At 44.1% G+C, this 26,497-nt stretch overlaps 1 protein-coding gene across 5 annotated transcripts in view; it reads left to right on the top strand.

Moving 5' to 3' along the window:
• The window catches only part of ASTN2 (astrotactin 2), an 836,425-nt gene that overhangs the window by 317,482 nt on the left and 492,446 nt on the right, over positions 1-26,497 (top strand). For all 5 annotated transcript variants that reach the window (XM_033122811.1, XM_033122810.1, XM_033122808.1 and 2 more), the window contains one exon: positions 16,601-16,747. In XM_033122811.1, the coding sequence (XP_032978702.1) occupies positions 16,601-16,747 (147 nt within the window). The remainder of the gene's footprint in view (positions 1-16,600; positions 16,748-26,497) is intronic.

Raw genomic sequence — 26,497 nt, 5'->3', positions numbered from 1 at the left:
GGGTGGAGTAGGGAGCGTTTTTATAAATACACGAGGATATGTGACTTGGAGGCATCATCACTGGCTAGGCCTTCGTCTGGGATGAGCCATGACAATTCACTGAATCTAGGCCTCTGCTGATAATAATAATAATAATGGTATATATAGCAGCTCACAGTCTCTGAGCACTCAGTATGCACCAGGAAGTGTGCTGAGGACTTCACACACATAAAGAGACATAAAGACGTTAAGTACCTTTCTCAGTGATATTAGCTAGCAATGACTGAGTCTTTTGTATTATCAGCCACTGTGCAAAAACTCTTCTTGCTTTGGCCCAAGTAATTGTATGGCGTGGGTATGTTAAATATGCCCATTTTACAGGTGGGGACACTGAGGCTTAGAAAGGTCAGGTCCTTGTACCAGCATCATCCACTAGCTATGGGCAGTGCCGGTGCTTGATGACAGCTGTGTGAGATCTGAAGGGCCATGTTCTTAGCTCTTCCTTTCTATTGATTTTCTAAGTTCACAGGGCTGAGAAATTATTGAGCTGGGATTCAAGTTTAATTCGTCCGATCGCAGAACTTGCAAGCTTCCATTTCACAAACGTAGCTTCCAGGACTGATGTGTAAACATAGGGTCTTCCGGCAAGAGTTGCCTTTGCAGACACAAAAGGAACTTCCTGCTCCACAAAGCCCTGATTTTGTCAGGCACACTTCGGTGGTTCCTTCCTGTCAGCTCTTACCAGGCTACGAAGTTTTCAGTAAAATGACCTGGCAGTTATCCTGGCACAGTGTAATGACGTTTCCTCCTCACCTCCCCTACTGACCTTGGTCTCTCCAAGACTGGGCTGTGCCTGGCTCCGGGGCAAATCCTGCGACTCGCCCAGGGTGTAGCACATGCCCTATGCTCAGGGACCACTTTTCTAAATGAACGGAGGTGGCTTCAGTCTGAAGGCCTCTGAATCTCTCACTAGGGATGAGGACTTTCTAGATTCTCCCAATTATTCATTTTAGTGGGTCCTGGTATTAGTTATCTACTGCTGTGTAACCAATCACTCTGACAATAGCAGCTGAAAACAACAAACATGTATTATCTCTACAGACACTTGTTCCGCGGGCTGGGGGGTCCAGGTGCTGCCTAAATCACTGCTCCTCCAGCTCAGGGTTTCTCACGAGCCTGCCTGACATCATCGGCATGGAGGACCTTGCTTCCCAGGTCCTTTTTGTGCTTGTTGCCAGGAATCGTTTCCATGAGGGCTGGTACCCAGATGCCACGCTCTGTCCCTTGTCTCGTGGGCCTCCCTACAGAATGGCTCACAACAGGTCATCTGGATTCACCAGAGCAAGTGAGACGAGGCAGAGAACATGTGGGCAAAATGCAAGTCTCAGTCTTCTGGGCTCCAGTCTTAGACGTGACTTCCTGCACTGTGGCTGTAGACACAGTCAAATGGATAAAGGAGGGGATTACACAAGGTTGTGAATACCAGGGGGGTCCGACCCCCTAGGGGCCATTTTAGAAGCTGCCTACCCCTGTCTCCCCTGCAATCTTTCCTCCAAACCAGATCTACATTTCATTGCAGGTGACTCGTACTTGCTCATGAAATAGACTTGAAGAATGGATTATCGCCAAGTTTCAGGTTCTCTAATTCTATCCAGGATGTGCGCCAGCCTCCTCTGGTGTAACATACCTTCCGAGCTTCTAGATTGTCTTTGCAGAATGAAATTTATGCCTCTAACCCAAGTGCCTCTCCTCGTCCTCCACTCCAGAGGCACAGTTGTGGATGTCATCCTTTGTCACAAGGTCTTTGGGTCTCACTCCTGGACGTCCCTGCGGTATCCCTAGCACCCAACGCAATGTCTGGCTGTAGATACCACATCTCTGTTGGCAAAGCGAATGAATGAGGATGCATTTCAGATTTGCACAGTGGCAGGGGGGCTGGCCTCAAAGGCCTGGAGAAGTCACCTGGGGCCAAGCCCACTCTCCTTGCTGTGGTCCAGTCCGTGACTTCCTGTGTGAGCTCCTCCCTACCTCCCTGCCTCCAGCTTCTTCTGGCAATATTGTAACATACTCATACAGCTGTCACTTCTGCCCCTCTATATGCAATGCCCTGTTTACCCTTGCTCTTCCTTTCTCCTGGACCACAGTCCTGCTTTTCCACTCGGCTAACTCTCCTCTTCCAAGCCTCAGCTTCTCAGGAATGGTTCTCTGGCCCCCGAACCTGGACTAGGGTCCCCTTCCTCTGCACTGACCCCTGGCACCATCATGGTCCCCTGGCATTACATTTTGTTGTTGTTGTTGTTTAGGAGCCTGCTATCCCTTTGGACATTGGGATCCTTGATGGCTCAGATCTCTCTATCCCCAGATCACAACACGGAGCTCAATGCAGAATAGGCCCTCAATAAATATTTGTTGAATGAATGGATTGCCTCCTGTTATAGGTGGAGAGACAGAAGTCCAGAGAAGGGAAGGGTTTGCTCAAGGTTTCAGAGTGAGTAATGGCAGAGGCGGTATTCAAGTTTGGTCTATAGATTCTTAGAACAGAGCTCTTTGCACGGCCTTTCTCCACCCCACCCCAAGCATTTCCTTGCCACTAAAGGACAGGCAGCGTGTGGGTCTGACATGTACCTTAGGCTAAGATCACCATTGTTCTTTTGGAGGTGGCATATTTAAACCAGCAGACTTGAAAGGTTTAGACCCGGAATGTCAGCCTGAAATGGGTAGAGGCTTCTGTGTGCAAAAGTATTTAGGCAAAGACGCTTCATAGGAACATATTTTCCTCGCTCGTTTTTTTCCCTCTTTTATCCTCTTTTAAATTCCCTCTTCAAAGGTCTACAGGCAAAGCTGTTTATCTCCAGATGGCTGTTTAAACATAACGCAGACTTGCTTGTGCTGAAATGTTCGTAGTCTGAAGAGGAGGCGATGGATTGGAAAACAGGGGAAAAATGCCTCCCCCCACTTAAAGAGGGGGAGACAGCCATGCTTGTTCTAATCAAGTCCCCGGGACTGAACTCTACACCCCAGGGAAAGATGGACTCCTGTTTTCCCCATCTGGCCCCAGTGCCTTCTTTTGCAAGAGTGAGGATTTTGGTGCTAAGCGAGACCCTTGGTCTTGGAATCCACTTCCTCAGATCAAAGCTCCTTCTAGTTTCTTAGACCTGCAAGGGAATAAGCCCAATATGAAGCAAGAGGAACAGAGCTGTTTCTGGATCAGGAAGACTTGGGTTGAATCTGACTTCTGCCTCTGACTGCCACTTGAGACAAGTGTCTGCTGTCTTTGAACTTCATTTTCCTCATTGATTAAATAGAGATCAGGCTACTTAACTCAGAGTGTTGTTTTAAGGACTAAGTACCACAGTGCATGTCAAGCACCTAGGCCGGCGCCTTGGTTCACAACAGGTGCCCATGTAGGATGTCTGTTTCCCTTCCCTCTTTCTATGTTTCCATGTCTTCTACAACACCCCCATGAAGAAGCCCCTCTGCCTGAGACTTCTTTGCTTCAAGGCTACACGTCCCATATCCTTTGCCTGGTGTTCTCTCCTGACATAATCACCAGTGCAATCCTGTTCACTCCCTTCCGAATATAGACCTTGTCTTGTGGAGAGTGTCACATGCACCTGAGTTACCTTACCAGCTCTGCAGCTTACTACTTGTATGACCTTAAACAAACCACGTATCCGCCCTGTGCTCTACTTTCCTGATCCATTAAATGGGGATCCAAGGGTTGTGAGGAGCAAGCTGGATAATGGATGCCAAGAGTCCAGCAGAAGCTTAGCGCGTCGTAGGTACTCTACATGTGTTTGAACCTTCTCTGAGTAGAAACTCACTATCCTTCTGACCACATGGTTTTTCTCCCACTTTTGACCTATCCTGAATTTATGCAGGTGGTTTCCTGAATACAAAGATCAGTCTCTACATTCATCAGTCTTACAGTTGATGATGATGATAAAAGCTACTGTTCATTGAGTACCGACTGTACAATGTATATTTTCCTGTTTGATCTTTCTAATGACCCCGTGGAGTAGATGTTATTCACATTTTACAGATTAGGTTAATGAGACTTGCTGAAGGTCAACGGAAAATTGACAGAGCTGGGATTTGAACTCAAGTTTATCAACCTCCAAAGTCTCCGTTCTTCCCATTACCTTAGTCGACTGTGCTTTAGACTTGACAGCAGTTTTTTTCAGATGGTTTTGTGGGAATGTTTAGGTATCATTCATTTTGATTGTGTTGATATTGACCAAATTATTCTAGCTGGACCCGACTAGCATACAGTCATGTGTAGGTTACCATGGCCAGTCCCACAGGGAGCAAGAGAGGTGTAAGATGTAGCGTCTTTATTCCAGAAGATATTGGTTAAGATTGGAAAATACGACATCTTTCCCAAGTGGTGAACAGAGAACCACTGTGGTGGGAGCTGAGACAGATAGGTTCCTGGTCTGGCTCCGGGCAATGTGACGTTGGCAAAGGCTGCTTTCCTGTTCTCCTCACCTTTAGTGTAAGGTATTAGACGAACCGATCTAACACAACTATTTTAGCTCGGCTTTTCTGGCTCATGGTTACTTCCTGCATGTAGGAGTCAAATGACAGTATTAATGTTTAGAACAACAGAAGAATAGGGGACTTGTTTTCCATCGGCAGAACAGAAGTGCTGCCTTGGAGACAAGAGATGGAGATAAGTTCATGGAACTCTTGAGGGCAGGAACATTGTTCAGCTGGCCATAGCTCTGAGTAGAGTTTCATTTCACACTGACGCAGCCCTTTTACTGAAGGTAAACTTTGAAGGGAGACTACAGAGTACTGTTAAGAGCTTTTGGATGTAGATCAGGATTTGAGTCCTGGCTTTGCCGCATGATAACCTTCTAGCCTTGGGCTAGACTCAGTTTCCTTACTTGCAAAATGAGGTGCTAACAAAACTTTACGATTGATCGAATAAAGTAATATCTGTAAAATATTTAGCACAATATGTCAGGAACAGTAAGTGCATCCCACAAAGTTATCCACTTCATCCTCATTGTGTTTACCGTCACCACCACCACCACCACCGCCGCCGCCGCCATCATTCATTTTATTTTGAGCTAATCATTTCCCAGTTTTGATGATGTTCAAACGCAGGCTGGGTGACCATGAGGGGAAGGATTGCAAGTCACTGCCTGTACTGTGTAATATATTAAGGTCAAAATTCCTTTAGTCTCTTGCAATTGTCAGATTCTGTGATTCAAATTAGAGCAGATGATACTTGTGACAGGAGTTCAGAGGAATTTGGGGATTTTGTGAGTTGCCATGGTCAGGGCAGACTTCCAGGGGATGGCAATTCTCTGGTCTTGAGAAGCTGATGTACCTTAGACATGTTCAGTAAAGTGGGAAAGACAACACATGTGTGTGGGGAATTCATGCAGCCTGGCACAAAGAAAGGGACAGACAAACCTAACTGCAGTAGAGCATTTATAGACCATTAGGCAAAGCCCCATTTTCCATTATTTCTTAGGTACAGTCTGAGAATCAGGAGAAAGAGTGGAGGAAGACAGCATGGAAATTTCCAAAAGCCCCCTTCCTTTAGAGGCAGTGTGATGCAGTGGAAGAAACATTGAGTTTGGAGGGCAATACATCTTGGTACATATTCTGAGCCTGTGGGCAAGTCAATAATACTGTCTGAATTTATATTTTCTCCAGTGTCAAATAATGGCAGCATTGCTTAGAGTTGACAGTGAACATATGGAATGAAAGAGATTCTATAGGTAAAAGACACCACAGCAGACCTAGTAAATGTTAAATGCACAATAAACATTATTTCTATCCTCCTGCTTTCACAAACCTCAAACCAAAGTCCAGTGACATCTTCCAGAAGATTGAAAAAGTGACTTATCAAGCAGAAAAAAAAGCAGTTAGAAATGTGCCTTGCGGGGAGATGGGAAATGATTGGCCCTGTTCTTTCTTGGTAGCCCTAAAAACACATGGCTGCTCTTTGTCCCTTTGTACCCACTACTTGGTCCCAGGCTTTTCTTTGCCACGCCCCTTTCTATCAGTGGTGTGGGCTGAAATCGGTGACACAGCTAAATGGCCTGTAGTCTAAGAGGGTGAACACAGGATCAAGCATCTGTATTTTAAAAAAAATAATAATTGGGGCCAGCTCAGTGGCTCAGGCAGTTGGAGCTCCATGCTCCTAACTCCGAAGGCTGCAGGTTCGATTCCCACATGGGCCAGTGGGCTCTCAACCACAAGGTTGCCAGTTCAACTCCTCGAGTCCCACAAGGGATGGTGGGCAGCGCGCCCTGCAACTAAGATTGAACATGGCATCTTGAGCTGAGCTGACTCCCGGATAGCTTAGTTGGTTGGAGCGCGTCCTCTCAACCACAAGGTTGCTGGTTTGAGTCCCACAAGGGATGGTGGACTGCGCCCCCTGCAACTAGCAATGACAACTGGACCTGGAGCTGAGCTGCGCCCTCCACAACTAAGACTGAAAGGACAATAACTTGAAGCTGAATGGCACCCTCCACAACTAAAATTGAAAGGACAGCAATTTGACTTGGAAAAAAGTCCTTTCCCCTTCCCCAATAAAAATCTTTAAAAAAATAATAATTGTAAGTCAATACCAGCTGATGATTACCTGTGAATCTGAAACTCAAGGCTACCTTTCTTTCCTCCTCCTTTCTCATTTACTTCTGAGCCTTTCTAGAACTTCAGCTCTTTTGAATCACCTTCTCCACGGCTTGTCTGCACACTGCAATTTCATCTATTGAGCCCAGCATCTTTATCCTTCCCCTAATGCATTTCATCAGCCTGCAAAGTATCAGTTGAATAGTCTCCATCCTCCCAAACTGGCCTCTTGTACCTGCCTCTTTTCCTTCTTTGCACGTATTTTCCTGTGACTCTAAAACTCCATTTTCTTCTAACACTTGGGAGCCAGAAGAGTGCAGACATTGGAGTCAGACAAACTGACCATGATTCAGCCTTGGTTCTCCCATTTGCAGATGGAGGCAGTACTCCCTGCCTTGCAAGATTGTTGAGAAATTTAAATAACTAAATGCACATAGAGTCTTTAGCACAGTGCCTGGCCTAGAACAAATAATTTATTGGGAGCTACTGATATTACAAACAGCAACTTTCGTATAAATTTGGTTTCCCTACTTTTTTCCATACAATAATGCTTCTGCGATAAACCAATGCTTCTTGGAAACACCAGGTGAAATCCTACTAAAGAGAATTGAATGCAAGACTTTTCAGAGATTTTAATACCAGATATATACTCATTTCAAGAGAGGAATGTAAAATGTAGCATGTCCCAGAATTTCTTGAAAATGGATACGTTTTCTTTTCATGGTACATTTTATTTTGTGAGAAATATCTGCACTGGCTCCTTGCGGCATTTGGATACACTTGTACGGTCAGTGGGTCAGGAGGTAGGGGCCACAGATTCTAGTCATACCTTCAGCCCTTGCCAGTGAGAGCAGGGTATGATGTCGTGGAAAGAGCACCGGGCTGCGGGTCAGTGAGGGGGTTCCCAGGCCCCGTTATCCCTCCGCCGTCTAAACGTGAGCTCACCATGAAGTCTCTGGCTCCTCATCTGTATACTGGAGATCATAGCGATGCCTCCTGCAGAGGATTTGGGTAAAAAGTGAATGAGAGATTTGGGACTATTGGTAAATGGATAAGAACTTGATAAATATGCCACTATGTGCCATTTTCACCACCAACACCGTCGCCACCATCTCCACTGGCATCACTTCACGTTGCCGTCACGCTCCCAGGCACAGCTGTCTGTAATTGCCGTAGAGAGATTCAGTAGTCAGTGCGTACTGCCAGTGGTGCTATCTTCCCCAGGGTGCCGCAATCCAAGCCTTCTTATTCATGGAACAGAGCTGGCCAACGTGTTCCCCAATGGCCCCAAAGTAGCAAACGGAACTAGTTGAGGCCAGGTAGTATTTCTCTGGGGTCAGAGAGGAGGGAAACAGCCATCTGGCTTGCCCCTCCAGCTTCTGCCCCCCTTTGGTAATGCGGAGATGTTCCTTTGAAAACCTGAAGTCAGCGTCAGGTGGGATGCTGAGGCCACTGTGAGTCTCCCCATTACCACCACAGGACCACAGGGCGAGCTGAGATCTATCCGTCGCTTGGCAGTGAAGGCTGGATCTTCTCTGCTCACGGCATGTCTGGCACCTCAATGGAGACGTTATGGAGGGTAAATGTGAAGAGCTTGGACACTGAAATCAAAGGGTTTTCCATTTCTGTCCTGTTCCTTTGAGCTACACAGCCTTCGGCAAGTGGTGGCCCTCAGTGTCCTCCGCCGTAACTGTGGGTGATAAGAGACAGCATCCTGTGGACTTTCTGTGGAGATTAAGTGAGATGCTGCCTGCAAGATTTTTAGTTATGTTGTCAGGCACATGGTGTTTCTATAATTGGTGGTGGTGGTGGTGGTGGTGGTGCTGGTGGTGGTGGTGGTGGTACTGCTGGTGGTGGTGGTGGTGGTGATGGCATATACTTTACTAGGGAAGCCATCGTGAAAGAGCAAATCTATACAAAGTATAATAAGGAGACTTAACAAAGAACTTTAGAATAATAAAGCTAGCAGTGTTTGGTTTGGAGGAAAGGAGGTTCAAGGCAACCTAATTGCCACCTTTAACTAATGAAATAATAGCTGCCCTGAAGAAGAGGTATTAGATACATCCCATTTGGCATGAGAAGCAGCAACTGGCTCCTAGAGTGAGATTCTAGCACTGTTTAGTACAACTGTCTGAGAGTAGAATTATTGCTTGATATATGGGTTGAGTTTGCTGTCTCTGCAAGTATGCAAAGGCTGGGTGAACGTTTGCACAGATCTTATAAAGGAAAATTCTTTGGAAGGTGGGAGATTGGGAAAATTACAAACGATTTAAAGGATACTATGTATTTGACAGTGCCAAGGTCAGAGAGCCAGAGAACGCAAGAAACTAGTCCATGGCAAAGATGGAGAAGGGGAGCTGAGGAGAGGCTTGGCCCCAGGTGGGCAAGACGGGGGAAAGGATGCCCCGTATGGATACATCACACTGAGGTAGCGTGTGCAGAATCCAGACGCGAGTCAGGCTGAGGAGAGGGGGCCACCTTCCCTCGAGGTCTGAGAAAGCCCCAGTTTCAAATATGCTTTCCTCCTGCCTCCAGCGTGACACTTGCAGTTGTCAGACGATGTGTCCCAATTTCAGTTTCCAGAAATAAGCAGAGAAGCGCAGAGGTACTGGAGCTCAGGTGCTGCCTGAATCCCGTGAGGCACTCCGTAAGGTTAAGGGGGCACACCAGCAAGCTGCAGGCGTCACCCTCATGTACAGGATGGTTGGCAACTTCTCCAGGGGTTTTTGCATGATTTCTGTCTGGGAAGAGACCAGTCTCTGCTGAAGACAGTAAATGAATATGTTTGTCTAGAAAAGAACCAGTAGCAATATTCTGAAACTGACCCCTCTTGGTAGAATGGGGAACAACATTTAAGCATCCATTCAGTCATTCATTCACTCATTCAATAGATACCTATATATTCAGCTAGATACTAATACATATTCAGTAGATGCTAATATATTCAGACATACTTATAGACACTGGAAATAATAGGAGGGCACAAAATATGAGATCTGGCACATAGTAGATGCACATTAAGTAACTACTTATTGAATAAATTAGTTTCCAGATAAGGACATTGCAGTTTGGAGGCTTAGGTTGACTCATCTGTGGGGGTCAACAGCTAAGTGTAAACGCCAGAATTCCAGCTTCAGTGAAAATACCCTATGCCCTGCTGCTGATACCCATGTAGATGGCAAGTGTTGGGCAGTGAGGTTTTGAGGGATTGGGATGAAAGGAAAGATACCAAGAGCTCATAGACCCCTGAGGGTGTGTGCTGAGTGTTGTGATTGCGATCCCCCATTTAATCCATCCAGCTCCTCTACCAGTTAGAGGTTATCATTACCATTTTATAGATTAGAACACTGAGCCTCTGCGAGTGTAGGTAGCTTGCCAAAAATAGGCACCTATTGAACGGAGGAGTCTGGATATAAATTTCTATGTCAACAATCAAGTCCCAGCTTATTCTTCCTGGACTCCTCTACCCTAATGTCCTGGGTGCCTAGAACCCCTGGCCCTCACCCCAACCCCATATGCCATTTAAAGAAAGAAATGACTTCTTGGCTTAGGACCCGGTCTCTTTTGCCTGGGAATGTCAGGAAGAAGGACATATGACAGATTTAAGTTTTCCACATACAGTGGTCTCATGGGGTTAGATCTATTTTCTTCATTGTAAAATGTGATTGATTTAATTCCACATTTAACTTAAATTTGATTTTCTTCTCTCAACCTGGCATCTCGAAACAGAGAATCGATCAAACTCCAACTTATAGGCAGAACGTGGATCAACAATGCTGAGTTATTTCTGGTCGGATTTCTCAAGGAGTGCATTTGATGCCATCCTCTTCTGCCATGAGAGGAGCTGAGGGGTAAGAAGGAAGGGAAATGAAAGGAAAATTAGATTATTAACTTTCTCCAGTTCTAGCAATCAATAGGCCCTGATGAAATTCGATTCCTATAGCACAGCTCGCTCCCTCGAAAGTGATGGGGCAGGAACTGCAAACTGGGATGTAAACCAGGGATAACTGAGGCCCTAGTCCCCTGGGGACCTCAAGTCATGATCCGGAACTATCATTTATCAAGTTTTCTTTTTTCTCTTTTTCTTTTCTTTGCCGATTATGTGCGTTATATTTTTCTTGTCCTTCCATCCACTCTGAAGAAAAGATCACTGTTCCCATTTCTCAGACGGAGGCATTATGTCAACGGGCAAGTGTCACATGGAGATTTTGTGCTTGAGCCAGGATTTGAACATAGGCATATACGGCTTCAAAGGCCATGTTCTTCCTGCAACATGATGCCATGCTGGGACCCTTATTCTGGGGTGCAGTGGAAGGTAGTGTGATATAGGGCGGATGCTGGAAAGAACTGGTTCTAATTCTGTCTGTGTCACGTACAAATTGGGGGACCTTAGACAAGTCATTTCATTGCTCTGCTCCTCTGTGTGTGTGTAAAATGAGGATAGAAGTAACAGTTGCTTTAAGATTACCTGAGATAATTCTCCACCACTAAAACGTAAGCTTCAAACGTTGGCGGCTTTCTTCACTGTCTTTTTCCCTGTACGTAGAACAGTGCAGGGAAAGACTTGATGTTCACTAAAAATTGGTTGGATGGATGGATGGATAGCTGTAAGTGCTAGGGATGCTGCCTGGATCATAGTAATTACATAATAAATGGAGGCTTTTTCGCCTGTCCCTGCTTCCCACAATGCAGTACAGAGCCTAGATGAGGGGGGCGTGGATATTATGGGATACATCGTTTCTCCCTTGCCTCTGTCTATAACCTTACTCAGACCTAAGTGCTGACACTCAGTTCCCTGGGCCAGGAACTCATAAAAAGTCCCCTCTGAATAATGCTGAAATGAACATAGGGACACATGTATCTTTACGGGTAAATGTTTTCAGATGTTTTGAGTAGATACCCAGAAGAAGGATTGCTGTGTTGTGCGGTAATTCTATTCTTAATATTTTGAAGAATCTCCATACCGTTTTCCATAGTGGTTGCACCAGTCTGCATTCCCACCAACAGTGTATGAGGGTTCCTTTTTCTCCACAGCCTCTCCAACCCTTGTTATTACTAGTCTAGCTGATAACAGCCATTCTAACAGGTGTGAGGTGTCTCATTGTGGTTTTTATTGCATTTCCCTAATGGCTAGTGAAGGTGAGCATTTCTCATATCTCTGTTGGCCATTTGTTTGTCTTCTTGGGAGAAGTGTCTGTTTAGGTCTTCTGCCCATTTTTTAATTGGTTTGTTTGCTTTTTATTTTTGATTAAAGTTTATTGGGGTGACAATTGTTAGTAAAGTTACCTAGGTCTCAAGTATACAATTCTCTACTACGTCATCTATATATCATGGTATGTGCTCACCACCCAGGTCCGTTCTCCTTCCATCACCATATATTTGATCCCTTTTCCTCTCGTCTACTATTTCCCTCTCACCTTCTCCTCTGGTAACCACTAAACTACTGTCTGTTTGCTTGTTTGCTTTTTTTGTTGTTGAGTTGTACTCGTATAAAGAACTCGTACGAGTATGTGGGATATAAAACTGAAAGCAACAAATGAACAAGAGACACAAAAACTCGTAAACACAGACAGCAGTTTAGTGGTTACCGCAGGGTAAGGGTGGAGGGGAGGTAGAAGAGGGTAAAGGGGGTCACATACATGGTGATGGAAGGAGAACTGACTCTGGGTGGGGAATACACGATGTGATACACAGACGATATATCATAGAAATGCACACTTGAAACCTATATAATTTTACTATCCAATGTCACCCCAATACATTTAATAAAAATTAATTTAAAAAGAAAAAAAGGAAGAAAAGTCACTCCTGTTTGAGTCCCACTGTGAAGTTCCTGCCAGGTCCAGTTGCCATGGAAACGTCCCAAGCCCCGAGGCTACTCCTCTGGCATCTGGCCTGAGTACAGACCTCACCTGCACGTTTTCTTCCTCCTGGACTTCAGAGACAACTGTGGGGATTCAGGCTTTCACTGAGTGAACATGTGCCCCACGCTGCTGTTTACTCTCATGCTGTCTTCCTCTCCCTCCCTTTTTTTTACCACTCTCCCTTCACTAGCCACTCTTTTTGTCTTCATTTTCTGTAAAGAATAGTGCAATTCCTAATGCATCCTGGTAACGTGCTGGACAGAGAGGTAAATAAGTCCTGGCCTCTGCCATCAGTGATGAGATAAATACTGATACCTGCCTTGAAAGTGATCATTTGCCCAGGGCCTGCCTGTGCCAGAAACTGTGCTAGACGCTTGACATTTGCTGTCTCACTCAGTTCTTACTACACTCTTGAAGTATTCCTTTTTCTAGATGAGGAAACTGAGAACCAGTAAGCTAATGAGATTTTACTCCCCACCCCATTGATTCTTAAAGACCCTGGATTACTGTGACCATTTAAATGACATAGGGGATGCAAATAGCCCAGTGCGAGCCCAGGGAGATAACAGGAGCCACTCCACTCCTGCCCCTAAGCCCTCAGAAATCAGCCCTGTGGAGCCAGGGGGGTATTTCTGCTAGTTGGTTAATGAGTGCAGGGGATGTCTTGATCACATCTGTTTCTGCTGCTGTAAGGGCCAGGCCTGAGAGATGCCTTCTCGGAGTCCCACCGTGCACTGCAGTCCATCCAGAGTATCTGCCTCCCTGTGCTAGGAGCCTCTAACAACCTTTCGCACCTCGCTACCGGGTTTACCTTCCCAAAAATGTGTCCGTGCTGGACTCATCCTTACATGTTCCCTCAGAACAGAGTCCATGGAATCCAAAGTAAAAACTCAGTGCCACTGCTGCTAAACTGTTATTTGGGGGGGGGGGGATTGTTAAATAACTAGGTTCAGAGTAACATGTTCATGTTTTCAGGAAAGACCTGTACAGGGCACCAACCCCCAGTCCATACTCTTTCTAGTAGAAAACAGTGATGTTAGCTTGTCGTGCTATCTAGTTACTAAATGGTTTATATTATCAGAGTTTGAAATGGCTTCTCAGAGCTCCCAAATGAGAAAGAAAATGTGTTCCTGTTTTTTTTTGTGGTCATTTTAGATTTAGGGATTCTTCACCTCCTCACACCAGCACCACCTTTTTTATTGATTGATTTATTTTTTAATTTCATCTGCTCTTCCATTTAACAAATATAACAACCACAAATGTAAGACTAGCTTCTACCATAAGCTATGCATCATCCTAGGACTTGCAATAAAAATAAGGATCCTAAGCTTAAATGAAGCAACTGCTGGGTTCTAGACTGTTATCTTGAAATGAGAGACATACACGTGGTGAAGACAGATCCCTTCCCTCAATCCGCTTACTGTTTATTAAGAAAAATAGATACCAGTACGAAAAACCTCCAAGTGGGCTGTCGCGTGGACTCTTGTTCCATTATGCCCCATCAGTCCGGCAGTGTTGATTGTTTATTGTTGGGATGCTTTTTGATTGTTCACTACCTGTGTCAGGTTGCTAATAGTGTTCCTTTCACCTCTGGAAATTATGATGCATTTACTAAGATTCTCTCATGTGCCAGACGCTGTGCTAGGCATTGGGATACAGTGGTAAGCAAAAGACACCGTGCCTGCCCTTCGGGATTTACTATCTAGTTAGTACACTCTAGTGTTTAAGTAAGATATTTTGGGAAACACAATAAATGTATATAGTTGGTTTGTCTAAAGGGAGAGGAATTTCTGTTTATTATTGATCTCAATGAATGATCAGGGGACCAGGAAACCAATGGCATTCTCTGAAAAAGAAATAACCCCTGTGCTAGTAGCACATGACAGAGAGTGTTGACCGTGGTGACGCTGCAGTAAAGCAGCCCTGCCAGTGTCTGGACCAGGTAGGAGAGAGAAACAGGAGGTATGAGTAGAAAGACTCATCATGAAAGGTTTCGGATGCCAGGTTCATGAGCATGGATCACATCCCGTATCCTGATTCTGTAAAACAGCCCAACGAGTTCCAGCTGGGAGTGTGATGGGAAGATGTGCCCACACCTTTCTTCTCTCACAAGCAGACAGACAGTAGATGATATGAGGGGAAAGAGGTAAAAATGTGAAGGACAGAGTAAATAGGACTGCGTGGCGACTTAGATGCTGTAAAGGAAGGAGACAGGAAACTGAAAGAGGACATCTAGGTTTCTGGCCAGTTTAAATGGTGGTGCTTTCAATAAGTTGGGGATCATCCCAGGAGAAGGAGGAAGAGGAGGCTTTCAGGAAAAGAGAAAGTGTCCAGCTTTGAATGTGTTCTTTCTGTCATGCCCATGGGACAACCATAAAGAGATGTTCAGGAGGTGTGAAATGAAGGTTTGCTCAAAAGAAGAGCCCAGTGGGTAATAGAAATTTGGGAGATGTTGCATTAAGAATAGTCAGCTAGGCTATCATCAATAATCAACAAGACAAATAGTACCAAGTGTTGGAGAGGCTGTGGAGAAAAAGGAACACTCATACACTGTTGGTGGGAATGCAGACTGGTGCAGCCGCTATGGAGGGCAGTGTGGAGGTTCCTCAAAAAATTACGAATAGAATTACCATATGACCCAGCAATCCCTCTCCTATCTACCCAAAAGATCTGAAAACATTTATCCATAAAGACACGTGTGCTCCAATGTTCATTGCAGCTTTGTTTACGGTGGCCAAGACGTGGAAACAACCAAAATGTCCTTCAATAGATGAATGGAAAAAGAAGTTGTGGTATATATACACAATGGAATACTATTCGGTGGTAAGAAAAGATGATATAGGAACATTTGTGACAACATGGATGGATCTTGAGAGTATGATACTAAGTGAAATAAGTCAGATAGAAAAAGCAGAGAACCATATTATTTCACTGATATGTGGTATATAAACCAAAAACAACAAAAGAACAAGACAAACAAATGAGAAACAAAAACTCATAGACACAGACAATAGTTTAGTGGTTACCAGAGGGTAAGAGGGCCGGGGGGTGGGAGATGAAGGTAAGGGGGATCAAATATATGGTGATGGAAGGAGAACTGACACTGGGTGGTGAACACACAATGGGATTGATAGGTGATGTAATACAGAATCGTACACCTGAAAAAAAAAAGAATACTCATCTAAACCTAGAGAATAGATGTGAATAGCAAAGCCTAAAGAATGAACCATGGGGGGTGGGAGGCTCAAGACATTGTCTTTAGATTTTCTTTGCTGGCACAGTGGCCTCCTTGCCATGCAGATCCAATCTGCTCGTTCTACTGCATACGTGAAATGAATTGTCTTTAATTTTCCCAGGCAAAACTCCCCTCCCCCACCCTGTGCCTCTCTACCAAGTAGCTCTTAATACAACTTGCCTTGGATTCTAATTAGCTGCGGATAAGGCTGCCTTTGCCTCCTAGCCTATAAGCTCCTGAAGAGCAGGGGCTCTTCTCATACTGCTCTGTGTGTTTCTCACATAGTAAGTGATGAGTAAAGGCTTATGGAATTGATTTGAACTGCTCAGCTTCTAACAGTATCTGAAAGTGAAACCTTTTCAGATGATAGACATTACATGCATACTATGCTATGTCACTTCACAAAAGCCTCGTGGGCTGTTTGTTATTATCCTCGTCACACACATAAGACAACTGAGGCTCAGAGAATGAAGCAGGTCCCACAGCCCATGAAGCTGAAGTCCACATTTGTACCTGGGATTGTCAAACTCCAAAGCCCATGCTCATTCCATTAGATCCTATGAACTCAACAATACAATGTCTCCTTACTTCGAAAAACAGTGGGCAGTTTACCATTATCTATTATCAAGAATGACCAGCCTAATTGGGAGGGGAGCGGGGAGGAGTGAGAATTGTCACGATTTTCAGGAAGCCTGTTGTTTTTTTGTTTGTTTGTTTGTTTTTTGGTTTTACCAAAACACTAATAAGCCTGTTTTTCAGGGAGTTAAGCCAAGACCTAACAAGGGGCGCCAGAGGTGCCATTGTGAGCACAGAGGTTGGAAAATATGCTTCCTTTTTTCAGTTTCCCATTGGGAAAAGAACAAGATTCCCAAACTCAATGCTGTCCCCATTTCCTCACCTCATAGACTGTGTGTCTTTGTGTTACTAGGTTTGCTGAAAAGCCCGGTGAACAAGACGGCACTGACGCTGATTGCGGTCAGCTCCTGCATCCTGGCCATGGTGTGTGGCAGCCAGATATCCTGTCCACTGACCGTGAAGGTCACTCTGCATGTGCCTGAACACTTCATTGCTGATGGTAAGAGCTGAGCATTGGACATGCCCCCTATCTACTGGGCACCTTGCTCCCCTGGAAGATCAGATGTCCTTCTCAGAATTATATTACAGGGCAAAAAAAGGAGCATTCAAAAGCCTCGGATTAGGCTCTTATCATTTAGAGTCCTGGGTTATTTGCATGGAACTAAAGACTGCATTTATTCCATAGGCAGGTATCTGGTTTGTTAAATACAGGAAGAATTCAAATGTGAGTGCAGAAAGATTGAACTATATCAGAGAACCCACGGTTTCTGATCATGGTGTGGACCTTGTTCCAAACGGAAAGTGTTCCCCTCCAACATGGTACTTAGTAATTGAAAAAATGTGACAGAGAAGACTGTCTGAGCTTTGTTGGAATGTCCTGAATGTCCTAAAGAATATCATGTCTCATGCCCTGTAAATGTACTTTAGAAGTATCTTATCTCCTACCATTTACTCTTCCCCCAACTAATTTGAATTAGTGAGATACTGCACTCACTGGAGTCATTCACAAAGCGTGGTCCAAGAGACTGATTAAGGTTCTTGATATCTATTGCTAAAGTACCCCTGGAAAGTTTTTCCACTTTACATACTCCAGTAGGATGGGTGGTACCTGTTTTCCCAAAACCTGTTCTCACTTGGCATTACCATTTTCAACTGTATTGAAGTTGCTCATAAATACAATAAAGAAGGCATATCTTAAATATGCAACTTAATGAATTTTTACATAGGAGTCCACCCAGATCAAAGCATGAAACATTGCTAGCATCTCAGCTTCCGTATGCCCCCTCCCAATACCCTCCCGAGGTAACCACCCTTCTGACTTCTAGCATCATATTAGCACCATTTAAAAAATACATCTTTTCCCATTGGATATGTATTGAATGCTTTTGAGATTCTAACCTTGTATTTGTCAGCTGTATCTCAATGTAACTCAATTTTATCTCAGATTGTTAAGTTATAGTGTTCAGAACTTAGCACCGATCCCTTCAGTATTTTCTGTACATAGTGTAGCTTCCACCTCCTTTTTCTGAAACACTCAGACTTCTATTAATATATCCTATGATTTCTCCCACCTCACCATGGTGCATGAGCCCCTGCTCGTTTTTCACTTGAACAGTAAATAAGTTCAGTATTTTTCATACACATTTAATAGATTTTCTGACTGAAGGACAAGACATTTGGTTCATACCTATCAAATAATATGTTAACATGAGACAGACAAAATTTTGAGTGTGAGGTGGCAGAGCAATGGGAGCCATCTTTCCGGAAGCAGCCACACGTGTAGATCACGTGGGGCTTGGGACTGGAACAATTGCCAGGACATGGGTGTGCTGGAATATAGGGATGCGAGAGGAAGACTGACGAACAATGAGGTTGGGAAAATCAATAGGTCAAATTTTGACCACTATCCTCACCAGTCAATACTCATCAACTTTAGAATGTTACTCCTTGGAAACATTCAAATTTTCAATATTTACTTTCATGCATCTATAAATGTAGGTATTAAGAGGCTAAGGAACTTGCTCGAGCTCATGGCAAATAGTTTAATGACTAAGAGCAGAGACGATAGAGTAATACAAACATGGATTCAGATACTAGTTCTGTTGTCTGCCACTTCTATAGCCATGTGGATGACTTACTTCTCTAAGATGGACCAAAGGTGAGAGGTAGCTTTCACCTTTCTCACCTTCCCCCAGGAACCTTAAGCTGCCAAGCCACCAGCCAGTTCTTAGTAGTAGAGAGAGGTGGAGCTCTTAGCCACCCTTGTACATCGAGCTGTCCATGGTGCTGAAGTATTGGAGGAGGCTGAGTAATGGGTCTGGTCTTAAGGAAGAAAATGAATTTTGCCCTTGTGTTACGACACAGTTGTACTTGATGCTTACTGCCCATTATAGGGAAAGGTCATCATGATATAGCACTTGTTCCGAGCCCAGCTGGCAAGAGCAATAAATACTGACACAACCTAGTCCAAGCCCTTGGCAAATATCATCCCTTCCCTCGTCTGACCCTTCTCAAGGCCGCTGGTGGCTTTTTGTCCTGCGAAGCACATCTTGAAGAGATGGACTACGTTTGTATCCAAACTTACTGAATTTAGCACTTTTTTCAGCTGTGGCCTATAAATCATCTGCATTTGGGTCATCTAGTGGTGACCCAGAACTAGTGAATCATATTCTCTAGCAGTGGAGCCCAAGCATTAATAATTTTAATGCAAATTCTAGATGATGTCTTAACAGAAGTTTGAGAGCTGCATCAATATCTCTGTGTTACTTTCCTTCTATCTAACAGATGCAATAATTCTTTGAGACCCTTTGCAGCCCTGATAAGGGGCTTTGGGTTCTTCCATCTTTGATTTTATCGGTGTCATATTAATGGAGCTGCCTTGTGGCATAATTCCAGTGGTTACCCAGAGCACTGCGTACAGTGTGAATGATCCACTATGAGTTTTAACATAAAGCAGCCTTGCTCATATGGATTTGGGCTTCATCCAAGTTGCTGTACAGGTGGCATTATTCATTAATGGTTGTTATTGGTTAATATTTAAAACTCGTCTTAATTGAGATGTTCATTTGCACATCTCTTGAGACTCCTAATGCCAGTCAAGATATTCTGGCCCTATGGTAAACCAGTAGAAGAGACAACTGTTAAAGCAGTAAGTCACCTACATTAAGGAAGTGAGATGGTTCCACTCTCGTGTAGGTAGGTAACACTACACCTAGAGTTCTCTGTTCTATTCTTTTCAGTTCTGTTCTGGGAGTTGTGCTTTGAAAAGGTGAATAATGTATTGGAAGTTATCCAAAGGAGAGGATGTGTACTCAGATATTGGAAACACATTGTTGATACCTAAGGAAAGGGTGGAGGAGAATCATTCTGTAAGAGTTGAAGGAACCTAGACAAAAAGTGAACTTAATATTATTGAGTATGTCTGTTATAAATATTGCAGTGTTCAGAATACTTTATATGAAGTTACTTACTCAGTTCTCATAACAGAAGTGTGAGGCAGGATTTAGCATCCTCATTTTGAACATGGAAGGTAGGTCCCTGAGACGTTAAGCGATCTGGCTAGATTAACATACAGAAGTAAAGCAATGTGCGAAAGCCCAAGTCTACCAGAATCCCTGATCCAAGGTCCTTCCATGCCCCACACTTCCACAAAAAATGACAGTGAGAATTATTACTATGTTTCCCCGAAAATAAGACCTAGCCAGACAATCAGCTCTAATGCATCTTTTGGAGCAAAAATTAATGTAAGACCTGGTCTTATTTTACTGTAAGCCTGGGTATAATATAATATAATATAATATAATATAATATAATATAATATAATATAATATAATATAATATGACTGGGTCTTATATTAATTTTTGCTCCAAAAGACGCATTAGAGCTGATTGTCCGGCTAGGTCTTATATTTGCAGAAACACGGTATTTGTCTTAAAAAGGGAGCTGGTTTGTTCTGAAAGTCACCAGGAAGTAACATTAGAGCTAGCTATATGGGTGATGAGGGTGATCAGAGATGGGACAAGATTGAGCCTTCGTCTGAAAATGCCTACTTTCTAAGCTTCAGCCTCATTATCTATAAGGTAGGGGTAATAGCGGTACTTATCTCACAGAGTTATTGTGATGAATAAATGAAATAATGCTCATAAAGCTTTTAGCTCAGTACCTGAGACCTAGTAATGGCTCAATAAATCGTATAAATGTTAGTAGTTGTGATAATATTTTCTTAATATTGGAAGGGGGTCATTGCAAGGTAATGAGTCCCCCATCATAGGGAATTTCTTGAGAATAGATGGCCCCATTTCTGTGAAGCCATAGAAGTAAAGTGAAGGAATGCATTTGGCTTGGGCACATGGTATTTTGATTCAGAGCTATTTTATCTGGATATAAACTTTAAAAACACCTAATTCCGACTATATTTGTTTATTCTTTACTACCTCATCCGTGAGCGTCACCCATTCTTTGCCTAAGCTCAGAAATAGAGTGAGACTCAGGAATGAGTGAAGGACAGGGATACCTCGTGGATACTTTACTTGGCTAAACCACACCACACACACACACACACACACACACACACACACACACACAATGTTTCTTTGTTGTTGTTGATATGCCCATTGCATCAAATATCCATGAAAAAATGTCTGTGTTTGTTTGTTTGTTTGTTTGTTTTAAGATTAGTTAAATTGTTCACATCATGTTTTCAGTTTTATTAAGATGATATTCAGGTCTTCTCTGTTTCCTATGACTGAGGAATTTGGGGTCTAAAGGTTCCGTGCCAGCCTAAGAAATCAAGTGGAAATCCTCATTATTAGGATGGCCTAGTTTATTAATATGCCACGTGTGTAACCACTTCTGAACACAAAATTGTATAGAATGAATCTTGGTCCGCATTTATTTGCTTCCACCCCTAATTCATGTCTTTCAGCCCAGGAAAATGAGCTAATCTGTGGCTTTGTGCCTTTAATGAGGAATGAGGTTGATAATGAACTTCAGAGCGAGGTTGCAGTGATTTGAATACATGGGAGGAGTATTTTCAACACTCAGAGAGGAAAACTGAAGGCGGCTGACTAGTCACCAACTGCCAAACAACTTGTCTAAAAAGAGAGCAGTTCCTTGGACCATCCTCTCTGGAATGCTTTGTTTTAAAATGTTCAGTGTTGATTGCAGAACTTTGAGTACCATGGACCATTTTCAGGTGTGAAGTGCTCTACAGTAAGGCCTTTGCCTTTCTTGTTCTTAACTCCTTTGCACATACGTAATGCTATTTAGACAACAGGTCATCTTGCCTTGTGTCTGACTCCCTAGATGCATTTGCTTAAACATTGCTCCTCACCAGGAATCGCCCTCCGAATCTCTGTATATTGAAACATTAGCCATCTCTAAGGCCACATGACTGTTCTCCTTCCTCCAGAAAATATTCTTCAACAAGAATCCAAAACTTCTTCCAAGAAAGCGCCAGTCAGAAATAATCTCTTCTTTCCTGAACATTACATGGAATGTATTTGTACCTTTCTAATGTCCCCACAGTGTACCTTCCATCCATGTTATTGTTCTGTATATGTCTTATCTAGCTGCCATCGTCCTAAGAACTGGCTTCCTTCTTCAAATTTATCCCCCCTCCAATATTTTCTCAACACCGCAAACAGAGTGATCTTTTAAAATAAAAACGTCTCCACATGTTGCATCTTCCCATAAAACTGTTCATATGTTTCTTCTGGTCTGTGTTATAGATACTGAGCTTCTTAACATGACCTGTAGGTCCCTGCAAGATCAGGCCCCCGTCTGCCTCTCCAGCCGGACCTCACACCACTCTCTACATGGGTTCTTGAAATATCTCTGGCTGCTTCCTTCCCTTGGCCCTTTGCACATCTTGTTCTCACTGCCTGAACATTTTCTCCCCACCTCTCCTATCCAGTTTCTCTTGGACAAATTCCATTTATCCTACAGTGATTGGCTTTTTAAAAATTTTTATTCCAGCATCTGTTAGGTCTCTTACTAACCATTCTTCTCAAGCCCTGTTCTATTCCTTGATTGCACTTATTTCAATTTGTAATTATATAGTTATCTGGTTAATGTTGGGCTCCCCTACCAGGTTGTAAGCTCCATAAGGACAGAGATTATATTTGTTTGTTTTGCACATGTATTCAGCACCTAGGACAGTGTCCAACTAGCGTTAGTACCCCAAAAGAGCATTAGTTGAGTGGGAAAAATAGAAGGAGGAGGAGGAAAAGGGGGGGAAGGAGAAGAAGAAAGAAAAAGAAAGACGAAAAGAAACTATTTCAGTAGCTAGAATTAAATTTCCTCAAGGGCAAAGGCCAAAGCTTATTTATGTCCTAACCTATTGTGATACCTGGCAGAGGTTCTGACTGAGTAGACATGTAATAAATTATGTCTGTGAAACAAATGAAAGAAAAGAAGGCAGGCAGGTTGTCCCTGATGCCCTAAGAAGATGTATTCTGGGGAATGACAGTGCAAGAAATCTGAGGCTGACTCCTCTTCTATGATTGACTTCACTCCCCCAGGTTTTTATTCTCTTCCCCAAAGAAACTCCAATCAAACTCACATTTCCCCCCAAACACCAAAATGAAACAAACATTATCCCAGAGCCCAGGAAGAGGGGAAAATATAAATTGAGCTGAGGTTCAGAATACCCAGGTGGGAGTTGGCAATGAAATACCAATAAACCAAATTAACATGCTGAAATCAGGAAGAATGCATTGAACTCCAACCCAGATTTAATAACTATTCGTGAGCGAGCTCAGGGAGAAAGCAAAGCTGGGTTTCAGTCAGAATTAAAACGAGATCTGTAGTAGAGCGGGTGATACAATTATAAGCTGTGAAAACATTTTTCCTTCTCCTTCTTCTATGTAATGGACAACTTGCTCAGCAATGGCCTGGAGCTAATGCTGGAAGCTGTGCATCCCCCCTAGGGTGGACTCCTTGGGTTCTTTGTTTTGTTTTGTTTTGTTTTGTTTGGTTTGGTTTGGTTTGGTTTCCCCTCAAACCTCTTCATTAGGAATGTCTAAGTTCACAAAATCATGGAAGGAAAAAAATGTTTCAGACCATTTCTTCTTAAGTAGTCACTGATCCCCAGGTTAAAAATCACAAGGAGCTTGAGGGAGAACACACCTGGGAAACCCACTCTAAGCAGCTGAACGTGTTCAAGCTTTTAAACATGACAACTACCAGTTGGGTTGGGATTTTTAATGACATTCTGTGCTAAGATGTTAGCTTGGCTTCCAACCAGCCTGAATTGTTACTAATCTCCCTTCTTAACAAAAGGGATAACTGAGCTTGACGTCCAAAATTGGAGACTAATTTCTGTGTTTTGATAGCAGATCACGTCCAAAACTATGTTCCCAGGAACTGGGGGGCGGGGAGGGGGGCAGAGGATGGTTGAAAGAGGTAGGGAAATTTAATTTCTTCTCCTTAATATTTCCATTCTGTGGTGGTGAGAAAGAGGCTCCTTTGATTTTTAGACTGGGAGGAGAAAATGACAGGTGGGAGCTTTTGTGAGATGGAGCTCAGGATTATTGAGTCAGGTGTTCCATTATTATCGGCTCGGTGTTTGCAGAGTGGTGTAGGGTTGAGCCAGTGGTGCAGCGCTGGGAGGGAGAGAAGGTAACATGGTACACAGGGTAGTGCATTGATCTGTGACCTACGAGATGTGAGTTTTACCCAGGTGTTCTGCTTTCCAGTGTTGTGACTTGGAGTGTATTAATTCACCCCTCTGAGCCCCCAGTTTCTCCATCCAAAAGCATTGTTAATGCTCCTGGCCTCATACGCGTGTTGATGGGCTGATGCGTGTGGAAGACCTCGGCCAACTGTGAGAGTAGGTATGATTATGGCAGTGTTGTGCTTTTGCCTTTCTGTGTGTGCATAGCTTTATTATCTATAAAGACAGTAAAAGGGTTGGGGAGAGGTGTTTGTGGGTATGGCCAAGTGAATAGAAGGTACAACTTCAGGGAGGCTCCACATGGCCAGAGGGAAATTTAATAGTTAAAAAAAATTCCTCAGTAATAGTGCTAATTCCTTCTCATGGATAGTGCCTGTTTTCTTCCCATCCTTCTCCGCTCCCTTCCAGGGGTCAACACATACAGTCACGTGCAGCACAGTGCTGTTTCTTTCAATCAGTGATGGAGCACATATACAATGGTGGTATACCAGGCAGCCTAGCTGTGTAACAGACGGTACCGTCTAGGTTTGTGTACGTGACTCCGTGATGTTTGCAAAAGGATCAATCCCCTCATGATGCATTCTTCACAACGTATCCCTGTTGTTAAGCAGTGCATGACTACATTGCACCTCACCTTATTCGTGGTATGCTCAGGTGCTAGGGATGCAGAGATGGATAAAACGTAATCTCTGGGATCCCCCAGTTTGGTGGTGGTGAGGCATACCAAGTAGATGAAATAGGAAATGCAGTGTGCTCAGTCATAATGGGGGTTGCACTGGGTGCGGTGGGAACAGAGAAGGGGCAGCTAAGTACCCCGGGCAAACGATGTGGAGTGTGGTAAGGAGGGGGTATCTTAAGGTGCTACTGGAGCTGGGTTTTAGAGCCATTGTCATTTACATGGAGGCAGGTGGGTGATGGATGATAGCAGGCTTCCCGGATGGGGCATGGATGCGTCCCCTGCATTCACCTAGACCCTGCTGCTCAGGCCTCCCGTGGACTGTGAAAATAACAACACTAATAATGGGTCACATTTATGGAACGTTACTGAGTGACAGCCCCTGTGCTAAGTGCTTTGCAAAGTATTACCTCGTTAACTGTTCCATTACCTCATGAAGTACATCCAGGCATTATCTCCATTTAAAATGGGAAGGAAACTAAAACCCAGAAAGTTTACGTGGCCACCTCACCGTTGCACAGGCAGGAAGGGGGTGAGCACACTGATTTCAGATTCGTGGCTACAGAACGTGGTAGACAGAGAATCCCTGACTAACATGGCGTTCTCGCTCTGCTGTGAATTCTCCATGACTTGTGGCTCATCTCTACTTCTCCAGCCCTGGGTTTCTTCATTGTAAAATGTGGGACGGAAACAAGGTGGTACTAAAACTGTCTTCCCGCCCTAACATTCTAAAAGTAGAATGAGAAATGTTTGGGTTCGAAGTCCCCGTTTACTTATCCCATTTGGTCCGCGACCTCTGCAGTGTTTATGTAACCATTCCCTTAGTGTCCTCAGGCCTCTCTCTTCTGACTCCTGTTTGTACCAGTCTGTGGCCAGACAACCCCCTGAGCGAGAATCTTGGGAGCAGAGGCAGCTAAGCAAACCTTTGACAGCCCACAAGTTGCCATTTGAAGAAAGCTTAGGAGGATCACAGCCAAGCTTGTGCAGGGACTGCAAGCTCCCCAGGCTGCCAGATGAGAAAGGAAGCAGTGGGTAGCCGGGCCGTGATGGGAAAGACGCCTCTCCATCTCCAGCTCCCCGTGTCAGCTACCGAGGGATCTTGAACATCTCGGATGCCAGCAAGAGTATGGGATGGGGAGTAAGGGAGTGTGCATCATATTCAGAGGGAAAATGATGAGATGGGAGGAATAATTAAAACCTGCACACCCCTCCTGCCTCTCCACCCTCTCCCTGCACCTCCCTCCCACCTCTCAGCCCTGCCCCCACCCTGGCCCTGGTGCACCGCACAGCCTTGTTGTTTGGCTTTCCTCCCCAGCTGCTCCTCTGGATTATCTAAGCCAAATATATCTGCAGCTGCACAGCCTTGGGTCTTTTGGCAACTGCTGGTGACTTTCTGAACCTCTACTAAAAACCTATACTTCTCACCCTCAGTTGGAATCCTTCCTAAAGCCTGGACCACCCCTGAACTTTCCATGTATTGTCTCCTCTGCTTTAACCCCGATTCCCATTTGGGCTCTGTCGGTGAATCCATCATGTTAAGACTTTCTGCGGACTCTTGCTGGGTACCTACTCAGGGCCAGGCCTCACATTCTAGGACAAACTCAGACACGGTCAGCCCTAAGCGGTAGGGGAAAGCACACATGATTTAGAATCAGAAAACCTCAGGTTCAAAACTGCTCTCCTCCACTTACGAACTCTGAATCTTAGACGAGTCACCTCACTTCTTTGAACCATCGATTTCGCCATCTGTAGAAGAACAGCCCTTAGCCGGTACGTGGCACAGCGTGGTGAGGAGGAGGACATAGTGATAGGAAAACATCCCCTAATAGGTGCGTTTAGTAAATGCTAAGCATGCCTTAACAGGGGTCAGATGTCCTTTAAAGTCGCTCTAAAGCAA

Source organism: Rhinolophus ferrumequinum, chromosome 12 (genome assembly GCF_004115265.2).
Source record: "Rhinolophus ferrumequinum isolate MPI-CBG mRhiFer1 chromosome 12, mRhiFer1_v1.p, whole genome shotgun sequence".
In the NCBI taxonomy this organism is placed as follows: Eukaryota; Metazoa; Chordata; class Mammalia; order Chiroptera; family Rhinolophidae; genus Rhinolophus; species Rhinolophus ferrumequinum.
This window is presented reverse-complemented; position numbering and strand designations above follow the sequence as displayed.